Genomic DNA, 14,210 nt, shown 5'->3' on the forward strand with positions numbered 1-14,210 from the left:
CCCATGTGCACCAAATCTAGAGATATAAAATCTCACATTTTAACTTCATCACCTAAGTTTAACGCCTGGGAATAAGTTCATGTTAAAAGGTAAGTTCCCTAAATGGCAGTAGAGGGTCCAGCACTAAGTTCCTAAAACATGTTATATTTTTTACTTTTATTAACTCACATTCTTGTCCCCTTCATTGACACGGATCTCGTAGCAATATGCCAGAAGAATATCAATTAATCCCAGATAGACGTGGCGACGGCTCCTTTTATCCAGAAGAAAAGATTTGTTTGTGAACTTCCTCATCTGCTCTCTCTCTGCCTCAGAGAAGACAACTATAAAAAGTAAAAGGATAATTGATTATGAATTTAAAGCTGGCACATTCACTTTAAGAGGTGGGAATACTACCTCAATAGTGTCTTTAAAAAGGAGCGTGTAACTAATCACAAGGCACCAAGCACTCAAGAAAAAGCACTCAAGAAAAAGCCTAAATCACTCTTACTTTCCTTTTTCATTTTTATTAAACTCTGATATATTCATTTCCATGTCAAGCTCCAGCACAGCACTGCATGTACACACTGATGATTTTGACCCTCCCCAGGTGCCAAGGGTTTCTGTGGATGCCTGGATATCTTACAGGGACAAATGCACAATCAGGATCCAAGTAAAATGAGGATCCTAAGCCCACAATGGTATGGGACAAAAATCCAGAGGCAAGTGGCAATTAAGAAAGAGTATGGCAGTTCTAACTCTGTTTTTTCTGTTCATGCTAAGCAGGTCAGTATCACCCCTTGAATCACAACTATACATGATGTATCTCTGTTCTATCAGTAAATTTCTTTATAAGTTGATTCTTCAGTGTAAACATGAACCACACTTCACTTTTAAATACCAAAGAAACCCCCAATGAAATATAGCAGTAAAGTTTTGTTCCTTTAAAATTCAAACTCTGAAGCATCCTAACATCTACAACTGGACCATAAACACAGAAATTCCAGGTCTATTACAAGATGTAGACTAGACAATTCCCAAAGGTAAATGTTACAAGATGCTCCTTAAGTTGCTGCAAAGTGCCAGGTGTTCTAAATAAAATATCTTTCTCTGAGAAAATACTTCAATGCTGGAAAAAAAAATTCTATCAATTGCCTCAAGTTTTTGAAAATTAATTATCCAAGCCTGAAACTCATTATTAACATGTCCAAACCACCACCTACTTTGTTTTCCCTGTACTTCCAAGTACATGGTGTGAAATTATCAGAACAATTAAAATTGTAATTACATTTCTGCTGTACTAAGCCTGTACACTTTTGTACACTTACACTGCCAAGTTTTAGCTAACAATCTGTACCACAATCAGTATTAATCTGATGCAAAGCAGCACTTGCTGCTACTTATCAAGTAAGCTAAATTGGCAAGTTTTTCTGTAACTTTGATTTAAAATTGTTTTGTGTATTTGCCAGTGGCAAAACCATGCCAGAATATAAATGTGTGTTAATATACCCACATCTAAAGGAGTCAGACATTCATCTCCCAAAGTTTCTGACAGATGAGACTGCAGACATTACCTTTACATTTTAATCACCTCTTTTACTTGTTTTAAGCTGGCCATTGCTCATGTTAAAAAAGAAGATACTTCAAATTGTCCTCCAGTAGCAGTGTCAGTGAAGCAGAGTTTAATCTCTGAGGGGAGGATGAGGTCTGACAGCCAGAGGGTGTTTTGTTACAGCCCTACTGCTATTTTACACTGTGATAACACCACTTAAATCACTGGGAGATCTGTATCTCCAGACTCCTATGACACTTCAGCTCTAAATGTGTTAGGGGCACTTAGATAAAATGTGCTGGACCCACACAGAGAGCTGACTCAGTGGGCAGTCAGCAAAGTACAGCTCAGCAAGCACCTCTGATAATCTGCTGGGGAGAGCACAGCCTCACTTTCTGATCCTGTCAAGCCAAGTCTTGAATCCCACAGCTCTCCCAAAGGGGAAGAACTGAGCAGAACTGAACCTTCCTTAGCTTTTTTTTTTTCTTTAAACTTGAAATATTATGTTCCAATTTTAAGGTTTTTAAATGTGTGCCTCTACCCCTGTAGGTTAAGGAATCAGCAACATCAGATGGAGGAGAAGGCAGAAGAGAGCAGGTTAGTCAGAATGAAGTTAATTATTGATATTTATCTTGCCTTTTAAGACCTGAGATACTTTACAGTGGAACCCAATCATTAGGAGTCTTGTGTGAATAAAAAGCAGAATTTCCTCACAAATAACAAAAACTGCTCTGCAGCAGAGCCAGGAAGGAACACAAGATGCAAAGGCCTGAAAACTGAGCAAAGCAGGTAGACAGAAATTTGATAAAAAAAGAGAAGTAATCCATCTTAAACTTATGAATCCACCAGTAATGGCATATATTTGAGCCAAGCCTTACTGAAAGGTGGAACTTTGAGAGGAAATTGCTTCTCTTTCTATAAAGAAATAAAAAAAGAGAACAGTCACTGTAAGCATGAGAGGTTACCCTGAACAAAATAAGATATCCTTGGAGCATATAAATGTTAGATTAAATACATATGTCAGCCTGAGCCTTTGAAGATTATTGTGTTGCCCAAAGAGGAGTTTTTTACAGTAGTGCAATCGGAAGTAGAATAAAAATGAACTCTTAACCAAGCTGAATGTGACTGTTAGAAAATACAAACCCTTTCATCTGGAATCTGTAGAAGCAAGACACTAATGTAAACTTCAGCAGCAGCAGCAAGGAAGCTTTCCAAAAATGTTATCCCCTCATGGGAAAGGCTGTGTAATTAATAAGGCTTTATGGAGTATTACTTGACTTGAATGAGACATTTTAAGTGTGAACAAGAGAATGCACAGTAAGATGTACAAAAAGGACAAAAAGAAAAGACACTTGGGATAAGGAAAAATTTTAAAAAGGCAAAATACACAAACCATGCACACAAGCTGGAGAAAAAGTAAAAAGGTCAAATAAAAATAGATTCAAAGTAAGGACAGAAGAGAGATGAAAACTTTAAATGTTAATGAGAAGAGATGAACCAAAAAGAGAAAAAAAACTTGGTAATGAGACATTAGAAGAACTTGATGATGTAAAAACAAAGAGAAAATAACTAGGGATAAATATAAGAGCAGTAATCAACCAAAGAAAATCTTCAGTTAATTGCAATGTCATGCAAAAAATAAAAAAGGCCATCTGTACTTCTAATTACTTCTTGCAGCCAAAGACATTATAAAGACAAAAGTAATCAAGATTTTGGTTCCAAGAAACCAATAAAGATAACAACTGAAAAGACATCAATGTAAACCAGGAAAAGGAAGAAAAAAAATAATTCTCTTTATTCAGTGTTTCTGAAAAAGAAAATAAAATTTTAAAGAATCTGCTAATTTTTATGTTTCTTTCCCACCATAAACTCACTTTTACATTTAACCTGAGGAGCCACATGTCTTCATTCAAAACCAAACCCTTCCTTCCCACAGGACAGAGAGGAATTGCTGATTAAGTGCACCATTCCCTTGGCTGGGTAGAGCAATGTAAACCCCCAGGGGACACGTCCTGCTGATGCCCAGATCCCAGCTGGAACAGCCTGGAGCACCCCCTGCCCTTCTGCATTCCCACTGACAGGAGACCTTCACGTAGAACCTGCACTCCCTCTCATGGTGGTTTCCTTCAGCACAGCTCACTCAGGGCTAGGAGCCTCCACTGATTTCAGTCACTTATCCAAACAGCACAAATGTTACCAAAACTGAGGTTTCTCCAAGGAAAAGGGTGGCTTTGTTGGCATTGACATCACCCAAACTCCAGATTGCCCCTCTTGGTACTTAAATTTCCTCAAGATTCACAAAACAGCATGAGCCTCTCCACTCAACCCCATGAAGGTGAGATTTTTTGGATCAATCTTAGGAAATAGGTGTCTGTTATAACAAATGGTTTGGAGCAAAGATGATCCTTTATGAAGTCCCTTCTCTGGATCCTTTCTAAAGTCCCTTCTCTGGATCCTTTCTAAAGTCCCTTCTCTGGATCCTTTCTAAAGTCCCTTCTCTGGATCCTTTCTAAAAAGTCCCTTTTTCTGTGTAATTTCCATTAGCAGGCTTGCCAGACTTTTGAGGAGTTTTCCTTGTTTCTGACCCTAAAACCCAACAACAGATATGTTTTTCCTCAGTACCTCAATTTGGAGGAGAAACATTCCTTATCAATAAAATCATCCAGTGGTTCTTCATTTTAATTATATTCCTTAAGCCAAGCAAACAGGAGTAGTGTTTCATTTACTAAGGAGTGAATGGATAAAAACAAACAAAGGAAGCCCTCATTATTGTATTCTCAAGCCTCTTGTACCTTTGTCCACTGCTTTTTAAATCAAGTGTTTATGATGGACATAATTAACAATTTCAGAGGCTGAAAAGACACCAGGAATGAAGATCAGATTACATTCACAGTAAAACACACAACATCTATCCAAATTCTATTTTTCTCCCAGAGAAAATGGGGAAGTGCAGGTATTATCAGTGCACTGAGAACCCCTGGTGAAGGGATTATCATCATCTGCTTTAGGAATATCAGATTTTCATACAACATAGGAAATGAACAAAGAACAATAGGAGAAAATGCACAATAATAACTTGCAGTGCTCTCTGTAATCACTGTGTGCAGGGAGGCAGCCTCAGTTATCTGCTAGCAGTGCTCCCACAAGGTCACCTACTCACCCTGGAACATCCCTTTAGGTTTCCAAATGGACACAGTGAGTTTTCTTTCTAAAAAAGTTTCTGAGACACATAAAGTAATGCAATAAAGTAATAAATATTAAATGTAATAGAGCAATAAATTAACTTTAAGAACAATAAGCTATAACATGGCATCACAGCAATTATCATTCAAGCAACAGATGTGTGTATATATATATATTTTTATATATATATATTTTCTCACCAAATGCAGGACTGTCATGTTCCTGATGACTTCCTCCCTGCAAGGCTGTCATCTTTTTATGAGCATCAATCCACCAGGGCTTGTACTTTAAAAGATGCTTAATAGCTTCATCTTCAAAAAAATCAGCTCTAGGGAAAATAAAAAGAACTTTCATATGCTATTTATTTCAATTCATATTATATGTGGGTAGATATTAACACATCCATAGAATACATCTCACTTGGCCCCAGGTTATTTTCCATGTTAGAAATATGTTCTTTGACTTTAAAGCAGAAAATAATAATTATCTAAAAAAACACAATATTCTCCTATGTTTCACTATTCCTTCCTTACCTCCTCCACCTTTCCTGAGCCACCCAGAAGCCCAGGGATTAATGAGCTTGCAGCATCACATGAAGCTGAACCAACCTGATTTGTTCTGAATGCAGCTGAAGGAAAACACTCCAAAGGCTTCTCAGACAATCATTTTGTTGAGCAGCTCTCCCACTTAAGAGCCAGGGAATTTTTTTGGGAGGAAGTCATGCAGCTGAAGGGTAAAGGTGAAGCAGGGATGGGGATGGACTTGAACAAGGACATGCAGCAGCAAGGTGGAAAAAGAAGAGTTGTACATGAATTCTGGAAGAGAGATCACCTCCATCTCAGCACAAAGCCACTGTGCTAAAAATCTCAATCTAGTAATTCTGGGAGGATTTATCCTAAAGGATTCAAGTTCTAAGCCTCCTATTACCAGCTGAGCTTTTTCTTCAAGTCAAGCAATGGTATAAATACTGAGAATTAAAAAAAAAAAAAAAACTCACAGGAAATTTCTCAATACCTTCTTCATCACCACACAAAACCTAAACACAGAATGCAATCTGCTTCCCTCTCACACTGACAGATTTTTTTGTTGCCTCCCTTCAATGTCAATGCAACTTTTCAGCCAGGGTACACTTTCCTCAAGGCCAACAGAACAGTTGTTTTGCCCCCATTTCTACCAGAGCTTCTGTTCTCCTCAGGAAAACAACTTTTGTTGAAGAAAGGCTGGTATCATCTGTTCTGAAACAACCAAGACACAGCCATTAAACTAAATGGTGTAGCTCTACCAGGCCAGAACACAGAGTCTAAAATTGAAACTTGAAATTACTGCAATTAGCATCCCATTAGAGGTTAGGAACTACTTCAGTTCTAGTGAAATGTAGTTCAACAAAGCTCTTCTGCTTTTTGTGAGTTACAGGAAGACATGAGGATGCCTCTGAAATATCCAACTGAGGAAAAATTCCAGGTTTGCAAAGTTACCTTCTGAAATAATCCAAAATGGGTTAAGCCTTCCTGTCCCCACAAAACACACCACAGTACTAATTCTCACTGGGGACTACCCTCTTCTCCCACCAGATCCACCTTGCAGGAATCAATTACATTAATAAATCTCATGGCTTTCATTTATTTTATGTATCTGAACCTAAGTTGCCTGAAATATTTCAACCTGAAAGGCACAAAAATCATTTTCACCTCACTACATGGAATGAAGCATAAAAGAAACAAAGTTTTGGTTTGGACATTTTCTTCATTCTGCTGTAAAACAAGTTTCACATAATAAAGGAAAAAAAACAAAAGTAGCAAAGACAAAATTTTATAGCTTCAAAACTCAAATTCCCCCTCTTAGACAAGTGTGGCTTATTAATCCTTTCACAAGGTGAAAAAAAGTTCTGATTTTGTCAACCCAAGATGCCAGCAGGGAGTGGCTGCTCAGCTGCTGAAGAGATGAAGTTTATGAAACAAGGTTCTGCAATAGCTGACAGCAGCTCCCCTTAAACACAGAGTAATTAAACAATTAAGTAACCCCAAAACAAATGAGCAATGTTCTGTGCCAGTGTCAAAATACCCACTAAGGCCTGCTCTGATGAGACAAAAGGAAAGCTGTTCTTTCCAGAAGTGATCCTAGGCCCAATCATTTGTGAGAAGGGAATGTGTTTCAGAGGTAGCTGGCCAGGGGAAGTTAATCAGGACTAATCAGTACTCACAGGTAATGGTCGGGCTCAAACTTGGCAGCCTCAGCTGCCAAACGTCTCCTCCTCCGCTCCTCTGCAGGCGTCTGGTCTGGATCCTTAATGTCAATAACATCACTGAGCTCATCCTGCACATGGCAACAAAATTCTACAATCAAGCCTCTGGTATGGCACACAAGATTGATTCAGGAGGAATTTGAGTAGGATGCCTATCAGAATTGCACTGAAATCCCTAGAAAAGCTTCAATCTCCAAATTCAGGCTCCACTATGCAAATAAAACGTCAAAATTCCAAGGAAATGCAATTATTTGAAGCTCCTTAGAACTCGTGATATTATCAAGTCTATTTAGGCCATTTTATCATAAGACAGGGAGGTTATTTTGCATTATGACAAATTTGCAATGTTAAACAAAAGCACACAACCCCAACAAAGACAAGAATCACACACCATTTGTGACTTTTGAGAACACTCTCACTCTCTGAAGTGGCTGTACATTAATAGGCAATTGCAGTGCCCTTTTAAACATCATTAGGTAGTTATTTCCCATCCCATTTCCTGATGGAAAACGTATTTCTTCACAAATTTCATGGTAATAAAGCAGCATTCATGTCCAACCAGAACATAAATACTTTATTTATAAACAGCAATCCTGCTCCAAGCCCTGTGAACACTATAATTCATACAGAGAGTTACAAAACTGAGTTGCACTTTTCAGAAGCTGTTGTCTTGTGAGCAAGGAAGCCTACACAGTTACCCAGAGCTTCTAGGACAGGAGAAGATGAAATGCACCCACCTGCAGCCTCTGGAACACCCCTGAGCGCAAATTCCCAAATCCATAGGGGTGCTGCAGGGGTGGGGGGCTCTCTTCATAAGGAATCTGTTCCATTTCCCAGTCAAATTCTTCTTCATTCTCTTCACACAGCTCAGCAGAGGCAGCTGTATCTACAGCATGGTCAGAAAAAGAAAATTATTACATAGAAAATACTATTTCCTTGAAAGGTTTATTGTGCTGCTGGTGTTTGCCTTTCTTAATTTACTGCATCTTTTAAGAAATCTCACTCAACACTGGGTGATACAAATCTGTAACCCACAAAGCCTGCTTCAAACTCCCCAACTTTCAAAAATGACCATCAGGAACACTAAATTTTAAATGCACTCCCTCAGACTGAAATACTGAATCTTCCACTGAATTCAACCAGATCAGCATGTGATGCTAAGAGAACCCTGACAGAACCTAAGTGATGTTATCGATAATTTAAGGCAGGAATTGAAAAATCAGAGACAGCCAAACATTTTTGTCTGTTAAATACTGCTGTTAAGCAAGACATGCAACAGAACCTGTGGTTTTAATTAGCTTCTCACTTGACCTAATAGTCCAGCTGTAGTTTGTAGAAAGCAGAAGACTCAACTGTGTGTGTGTTCTACAGCCACTAGAGGGGTACAAAGCCCTACAGAGCATCAGCATTTTTTAAAGAACATTTTAAGCATATTTTGGAAAGATTTAAACATAACCAAACCCCTAAAGTTGACATGTGTATGATCTGCAACATTTTTATTTCTACTCTTATCCATACTTTTATTTATTCACACCTTTCTCATACCTTGGACTAGTCAATAATGAAAATATTGTACTTTCCTACATGTATCCCTCTATAGATCAATAACTGTTTCATTACACACATGTATCATCTTGTATAAACTAGATTGATTTTGTCATACCCATCTCTTCTACCAAAGGTTTTGCTGATCTTGATTTCTTTGGTGCTAAAAGCGATGTCAGCATGTCCAGCCCCTCAAAATATTGGCCAGGAACCTCCTTGGGCAACTGAATTGTAAAAGTACCTTAAAAAAAAAGTGGGAATACAATTATTGCATTAAAATAGCTGAGACAGGCAAACATGCATTATTGCTCTGTGAGAAAGGCTCAGAGGAAGTAGGACACATGCAGGTAACATTTTATTTTTCAATGATCCCTGTGCATGTTTTTAGCCTTATTTTTCATAACAATTCAGGATTTTAATGATAAAACATGAAAGAGAATATTTAACTACTTGAAGTCTCCTGACTTACATTGTATAAACACAAACCAACAGAAGAAAGCAAGCTTTATTTAATTTTTAATCCTTACACCAAACAATCCACAGAAGCTACATTCACCAACCTGATTATTGTCTTAAGCCATGTAATAAAGGTTCTGCAAGCAACAAATTTATTGCTTTACCTCTTTTTTTTTGTTTGTTTTGTTTTACAGCATAAATTACTGGAAATAGCAACATTTTTTGACATAGATACCAATACCTTCATCTGTATTGTAAGATGCTTTTTCTCTGCCATCCTCTACAATTCTTCCAGGAAGTGTCAATCTGCAGGCAAAAAATGAGATGCCTCACTGAAAGCCTGACTAATTCTGCAAGTTAATGTCTCAGCCTATAAAAATGTAAGGCACATTCCAAAAGCAGCACAAAGGACTTAGCTACACTCCTCCTTACAGTAATGCAATCCATGCAGTTCAATCCCCCTGGATTCCTCTCTACAGAATTTACACCCAGAGAGCTGTCTGGCCATCTACAGTTAAAAAGCCATTGTACAGTAAATTTAGAAAAGAATTTCTTTCAACTCCCTTTAACATGATTTAATGCCTAGGAACAAAGAGGCCAGATCCAAAAAAACCACATCTTTGCATGAACTGAGCTGTCTGTAGTCAACAGAACAAAAGCTGCAGATGAAGAACATTCTGAAGGGACCAAAATTAAGTTCATTTCCTACTATGAAGATCAATTTTTGAAAACTTTTTCCACTACTTGCCTGAGAAAGTATGGCTTAGCATAAAATTTGAAATCTTCCCCTTCAAAGTAAATGTCAAACTCTGAAGCTCTGGCATAGGGCACTCTGATTTTTACTGTAAGGAAATCCGGGTCCTGGGTCAGTTCAAAAGCTGGAGTTATCATGATGAATCCAGCAGGAAAAGCAAACACTGCTTGTGTGGCCCTGCAGAAACAGGAAAAGAAGAAAAGGATTATTGTAGCTTTCAATTTGTGAGAGCAAGTGATGTATCTCCAAAATTCTGTAAGAACTTTTCAGATTGCCACATTAATTATCCTCCACGTGCTCAAGAAGAAAACACTGATGACAACAACAACAGCATAAAAGTGTTATCAAAAACATGAAGGAACCACCTCTCTGCACCTTAATGGAACAAATGAATGTAGAGCTGCAGTACAGGAAAACACCTGTTACATGCCACGGGAAAACCACATTAAAATTCAGTTCTAAAACTTGCCAGCTTTCCCTAACTGTTATTTATAATTTCACACATAGCAGATCTTAGACCTTTACAGTTCTCTAGTGAACTGAACACAAACCACTATTAAAAAAATCCTAAAAACAAGTAATACTTCCAAAAAATAGAGCTGTGTTTTGTATTCCCACACATATTAGCCAGAATATGAGCAACAGATTCAAGGGCAGTTTAGGTAACATCCCTCAGAACCATATGCATGTATACACCTGGCATGTGTACATATTTAGCACAAGAAAAGGAATTTATATAGTGCTATTTACCTAATATACAATTGTCTGACCTTTCAATAGCTTTTCATCTGATGTTTAATTTAGAACCCAGTTATGGATTGTTTAGGGATCTTTTGTTTGTTTGTTTTGGAAGGTGTGTTTACAAAAGGTCACACAGTTTTGGAAATTAGCTTTTTAAACCAAAACTATTTTAAATATTTAAATAAATATAACCAGAACAGAACTATTATTTGGGAAATAACTACTTTTCACTCACTTTCAGTTACCTTTACCTAACATATCCCATTCTGATAATTCTATGAACAGCCAGAAATCATTAACCATTAACAAGGCTAAATTAACAGAGCATCCTTTTTCTCATATGGGTAATTAGCCTTATTTGGCATGTATAAAAATATTAAAAGCTCCTATTTTACCATATCACCTGATTCCAGGGTTAACATTCCCACCCATTCCAGGCTGAGGCTGCCAGGTGTTTTAAGGAATTGTATCTAAACAGGAAACACCTGGCTCGTAGAACACCTACACCTGAACACCAGATACACCTTCCTGTGGATTTTCTTCTTCTCTCAACACCACAAGCACAGCTAAGAGGCACCAAAACCCCAAGAGCTCATTTGGACTCTCAGGGATGACTTGCCAGTGTGCATTTTTATTTTCCCCAGTCAGAGGTCCGTAATTAAACAGCAGCCCCCAAACCAGGCCCAGCTCTCCCTGCCCTGCGCTCCTGCTGCACTTGGAGCATCCCTGGCTCAAATTAATCACCCCAAACCCCTCCTGGGGGAGTCCTACACAAACCTCTGATATCTCACAGCTGAGGGACCACTGGGACACAACACTCAGACGCCAGATATCCCAAATAATCACATCTCCCAGCCTCTCCTGTGCACCAGGGCAAGGCAGAGGGAGCAGGGCAGGGTCAGGGATGGAGCATGCGAGGCTCGGCATTAAAACACAGAATTGCTCGGTTTGGGGGGGCCTGGGGACCCCTCTAAGGCAGGGTCACCTGAAGCGGTAACACAGGAACCCCGGTGGGCTTGGAATGGCCTCAGAGAGGGAGACTCAACACTCCCGGGCAGCCGCTCAGCGCTCTGCCACTCGCCATGCCAAAGTCCTTCCTCACGTTGAGGAGAAACTTTCTGTGTTTCATTTAACGGGCGCTGCTCCCCGTCCTACCGCTGGGCACCCCTGAACAGAGTCTGGTCCCATGCTCTGACACCTCTTGGCGGTATTTATGTACGTTAATCTGATTTTTCCCTTCTCCAGCCTAACCAGGCCCAGCTCCTGCAGTCTCTCCCCATCAGAGATACTCTAGACCCCCCATCATCTTTGCTCCCTCTCCTTCCTGCACTCAGGAGCCCAGAACTGCACACAGCCTCCCGCCGGTGCCATCACACCGGGCCACGCGCCGACCTGCGGCCGTACCCTCCCTCAGCCACCCAGCAGCGGGCCCTGCAAGGGGACAGAGCCCTCGGGGAAGGCGCCTAGCAGCGGGAAAATCCCGGGAATAGCGCCGGGAAGAGCCCCGGCCGTGCCCGCCCGCGTCACTCACTGAGCCCCACGCCGCTCCGGCTGCCACTTCCCGCGCCCGCCCGCACCGGGGCAGAGCCGCGCATGCGCATACGGGCGAGCCCGCCCCGTTACAGGCGCTCCCTTCATGGCTGCCCCTCAGCGCCTCCCACCCCGCCCGGCGGGCTCTGCCCCTCGGTGTTTATAGCTCTGGTCTTTTGAGGGAAACGTGTAGAAAGTCAAAGATCTGCTGCAAATTCTTGCTGCCCGTAAATTTGGTGGAGTTTCCTGATGTTTGCAGGAGTTGTTGGAAAGGGAGTGTTTAGCAGGCAGTACGGATGTGGGCCGTGTAAAGCTAGGTCGTTTAGGGTGAAAATCATAATCCGTCGTCTGGACGAATGAAAAGAATGAATTCTTTCCTGCGATTGCATAAAACATCGTACACAGACTGAGCATATTTTATTTCAGCAGCTGCTTTTCATTAAAGAAGTGTGGAAATTGAACTCGAGTGTGGAAATGGAACTCGAGTGTGTTGGGGAGATGGTTGTTTCTTTTCTGTGACACCACTGGTTAATCCAGCACTATTCCTGTGCTATTTCTGTTATGTTTACACTCCCCTGTCCTCTCCTTTGCTGCAGATAAGGTGCAAGATGAGTAAACAGAAGAGTGACCCCACAAGCACTGTCAGAGGAGGAATTCCCAAACACATAAAGCTCCTCTGAGCTACTGGATTAATGCAAACACTGACAGGGTGAACAGGGGACAGATCCTGATGGATCAAAACAAATACAGCAGGAAGGAGAACAGGAAGATCCAATAGCAGTAATTTATTAAAAGTAATAATAATTACTTTTAAAATAATTAAATGTAACATTTATTAAAATTTTATTTATTTAATTTTTTTTAAAGGTGTAATTTGTTAAATGTACCACCTAATGTAGAATTCATCTAATTTTTCTGCCTTTGGACCATGAAGGGTATTCTGGTTCCAGATAATTCTCTATATTTTAAAATGCTACTGACTGTCTTACTGCCCCCTCTGAAATGCATTCAAATATTTCTCCTGGAGGGAAAAAGCATAATTATGTAACCTCTCCTAATAAATTTTTCTTTCAAAAAAAAAAAAAAAAAGTAGACAAACAATCCTGCACACTGGAAATCCACTGAATATGTACTGAACTGAACCAGCAGTTCAAATACTGCACAAAAATTAAGTAATTTGCTTCAAAATAGATAGTTCTCCCCACTGGTTTAAAATTGATGGATGGTTTTAATATTTAGCCTAAACTTCCTTGTATCCCAGTTTTTCACGTGCAGAAATTGAAGATGTATGGCATATAAAAAGCTTTTTTTCATGTTAAGAAGTTAATGATATCTAATTTCAGATGCTGATTTGTTTTGGACCAAGGCCTCAGTCATGTCCTCAGAAACTTTGATGCATTTCCAGAGAAATTCAGCACTAATTAACTTTTAGACCTTACAAAGTAATCTGCAATAAGTATATTGGACAGGAAGCTGGATTATGAACCAGTAGGCACCATCTTCTCTAGATAAATTCAAATTTGCAGGACAAGCCTGTGAAAGATAAAGAAGTTTCATCTGACAATTAATTCTTGTCTCACTGACACTTTCCAAGACTGCCTCAGAATTATATTTTTAGAGCCTAAGAACTCCTAGCCTGTTCTTTTTTTTTTTTTTTGTGCTAATACTTTCCTTGTAACAGAACTATTTATATATTGATTTTAGTGAAGAAAGTGGTGCATCAGCCATTCTGCTCTTCCATCCAAATAAAGGATGAAGTAGCATCTCTAAGCAATGAGAATTGCTTTCTTCTGTAAAATACACACTGAATTTTTTTTAGAGCTGCAATGAAAAAGTTTTATTTGGAAATGTACAAAGATACATCTATTAGTGCATCTCTGATGAGGGGAATTTGGCTGGCATGTATTTAATGGAGCACAGAAGAATTAAAATGCATTTTCTACAATGTTTTGGGCAAGTAATTAGGACAACTTGCTGTTTGCTTGAGAAATAGAAACATGAAGCTTTGCAATTGATAAGCACAATTGGCTCTACATTGCTAATAATAATGAGTAAATCTGGCAACCTTGGAAATGGTAATCCGAAACAAAATTACTAAAAGGGCCTAATTGATACATCTGGAGAAGAAAGTGATTGTATTGATGATACAAAAATCAGACATTTGAACAGCTCAAGGATTTCAACCACTGGTACTCTTTTTCATTAAGTATAAAGTTTGGTAGGGTTTT

General features: G+C 39.3%; 1 protein-coding gene across 2 annotated transcripts in view; it reads right to left on the bottom strand.

The window, feature by feature from the left end:
- The window catches only part of SHQ1 (SHQ1, H/ACA ribonucleoprotein assembly factor), a 38,666-nt gene extending 26,614 nt beyond the window's left edge, over positions 1-12,052 (bottom strand). Inside the window, exons 1-8 of one of the 2 annotated variants that reach the window (XM_077184610.1) lie at positions 11,984-12,052; positions 9,706-9,888; positions 9,199-9,263; positions 8,620-8,742; positions 7,694-7,842; positions 6,915-7,027; positions 4,915-5,042; positions 169-323 (exon numbers count right to left, since the gene is read on the bottom strand). In XM_077184610.1, coding sequence (XP_077040725.1) covers positions 169-323; positions 4,915-5,042; positions 6,915-7,027; positions 7,694-7,842; positions 8,620-8,742; positions 9,199-9,263; positions 9,706-9,848 — 876 coding nt within the window. In that variant the 5' untranslated portion in view covers positions 9,849-9,888; positions 11,984-12,052. Of the gene's footprint in view, positions 1-168; positions 324-4,914; positions 5,043-6,914; positions 7,028-7,693; positions 7,843-8,619; positions 8,743-9,198; positions 9,264-9,705; positions 9,889-10,847; positions 10,867-11,983 lie in introns of those variants that run through there. The other variant, XM_077184611.1, reaches the window with a different exon arrangement.
- Between the last annotated feature and the right edge of the window lie 2,158 nt (positions 12,053-14,210).

The sequence above is a fragment of the Agelaius phoeniceus genome, chromosome 11, assembly GCF_051311805.1.
Source record: "Agelaius phoeniceus isolate bAgePho1 chromosome 11, bAgePho1.hap1, whole genome shotgun sequence".
NCBI classification, from domain to species: domain Eukaryota; kingdom Metazoa; phylum Chordata; class Aves; order Passeriformes; family Icteridae; genus Agelaius; species Agelaius phoeniceus.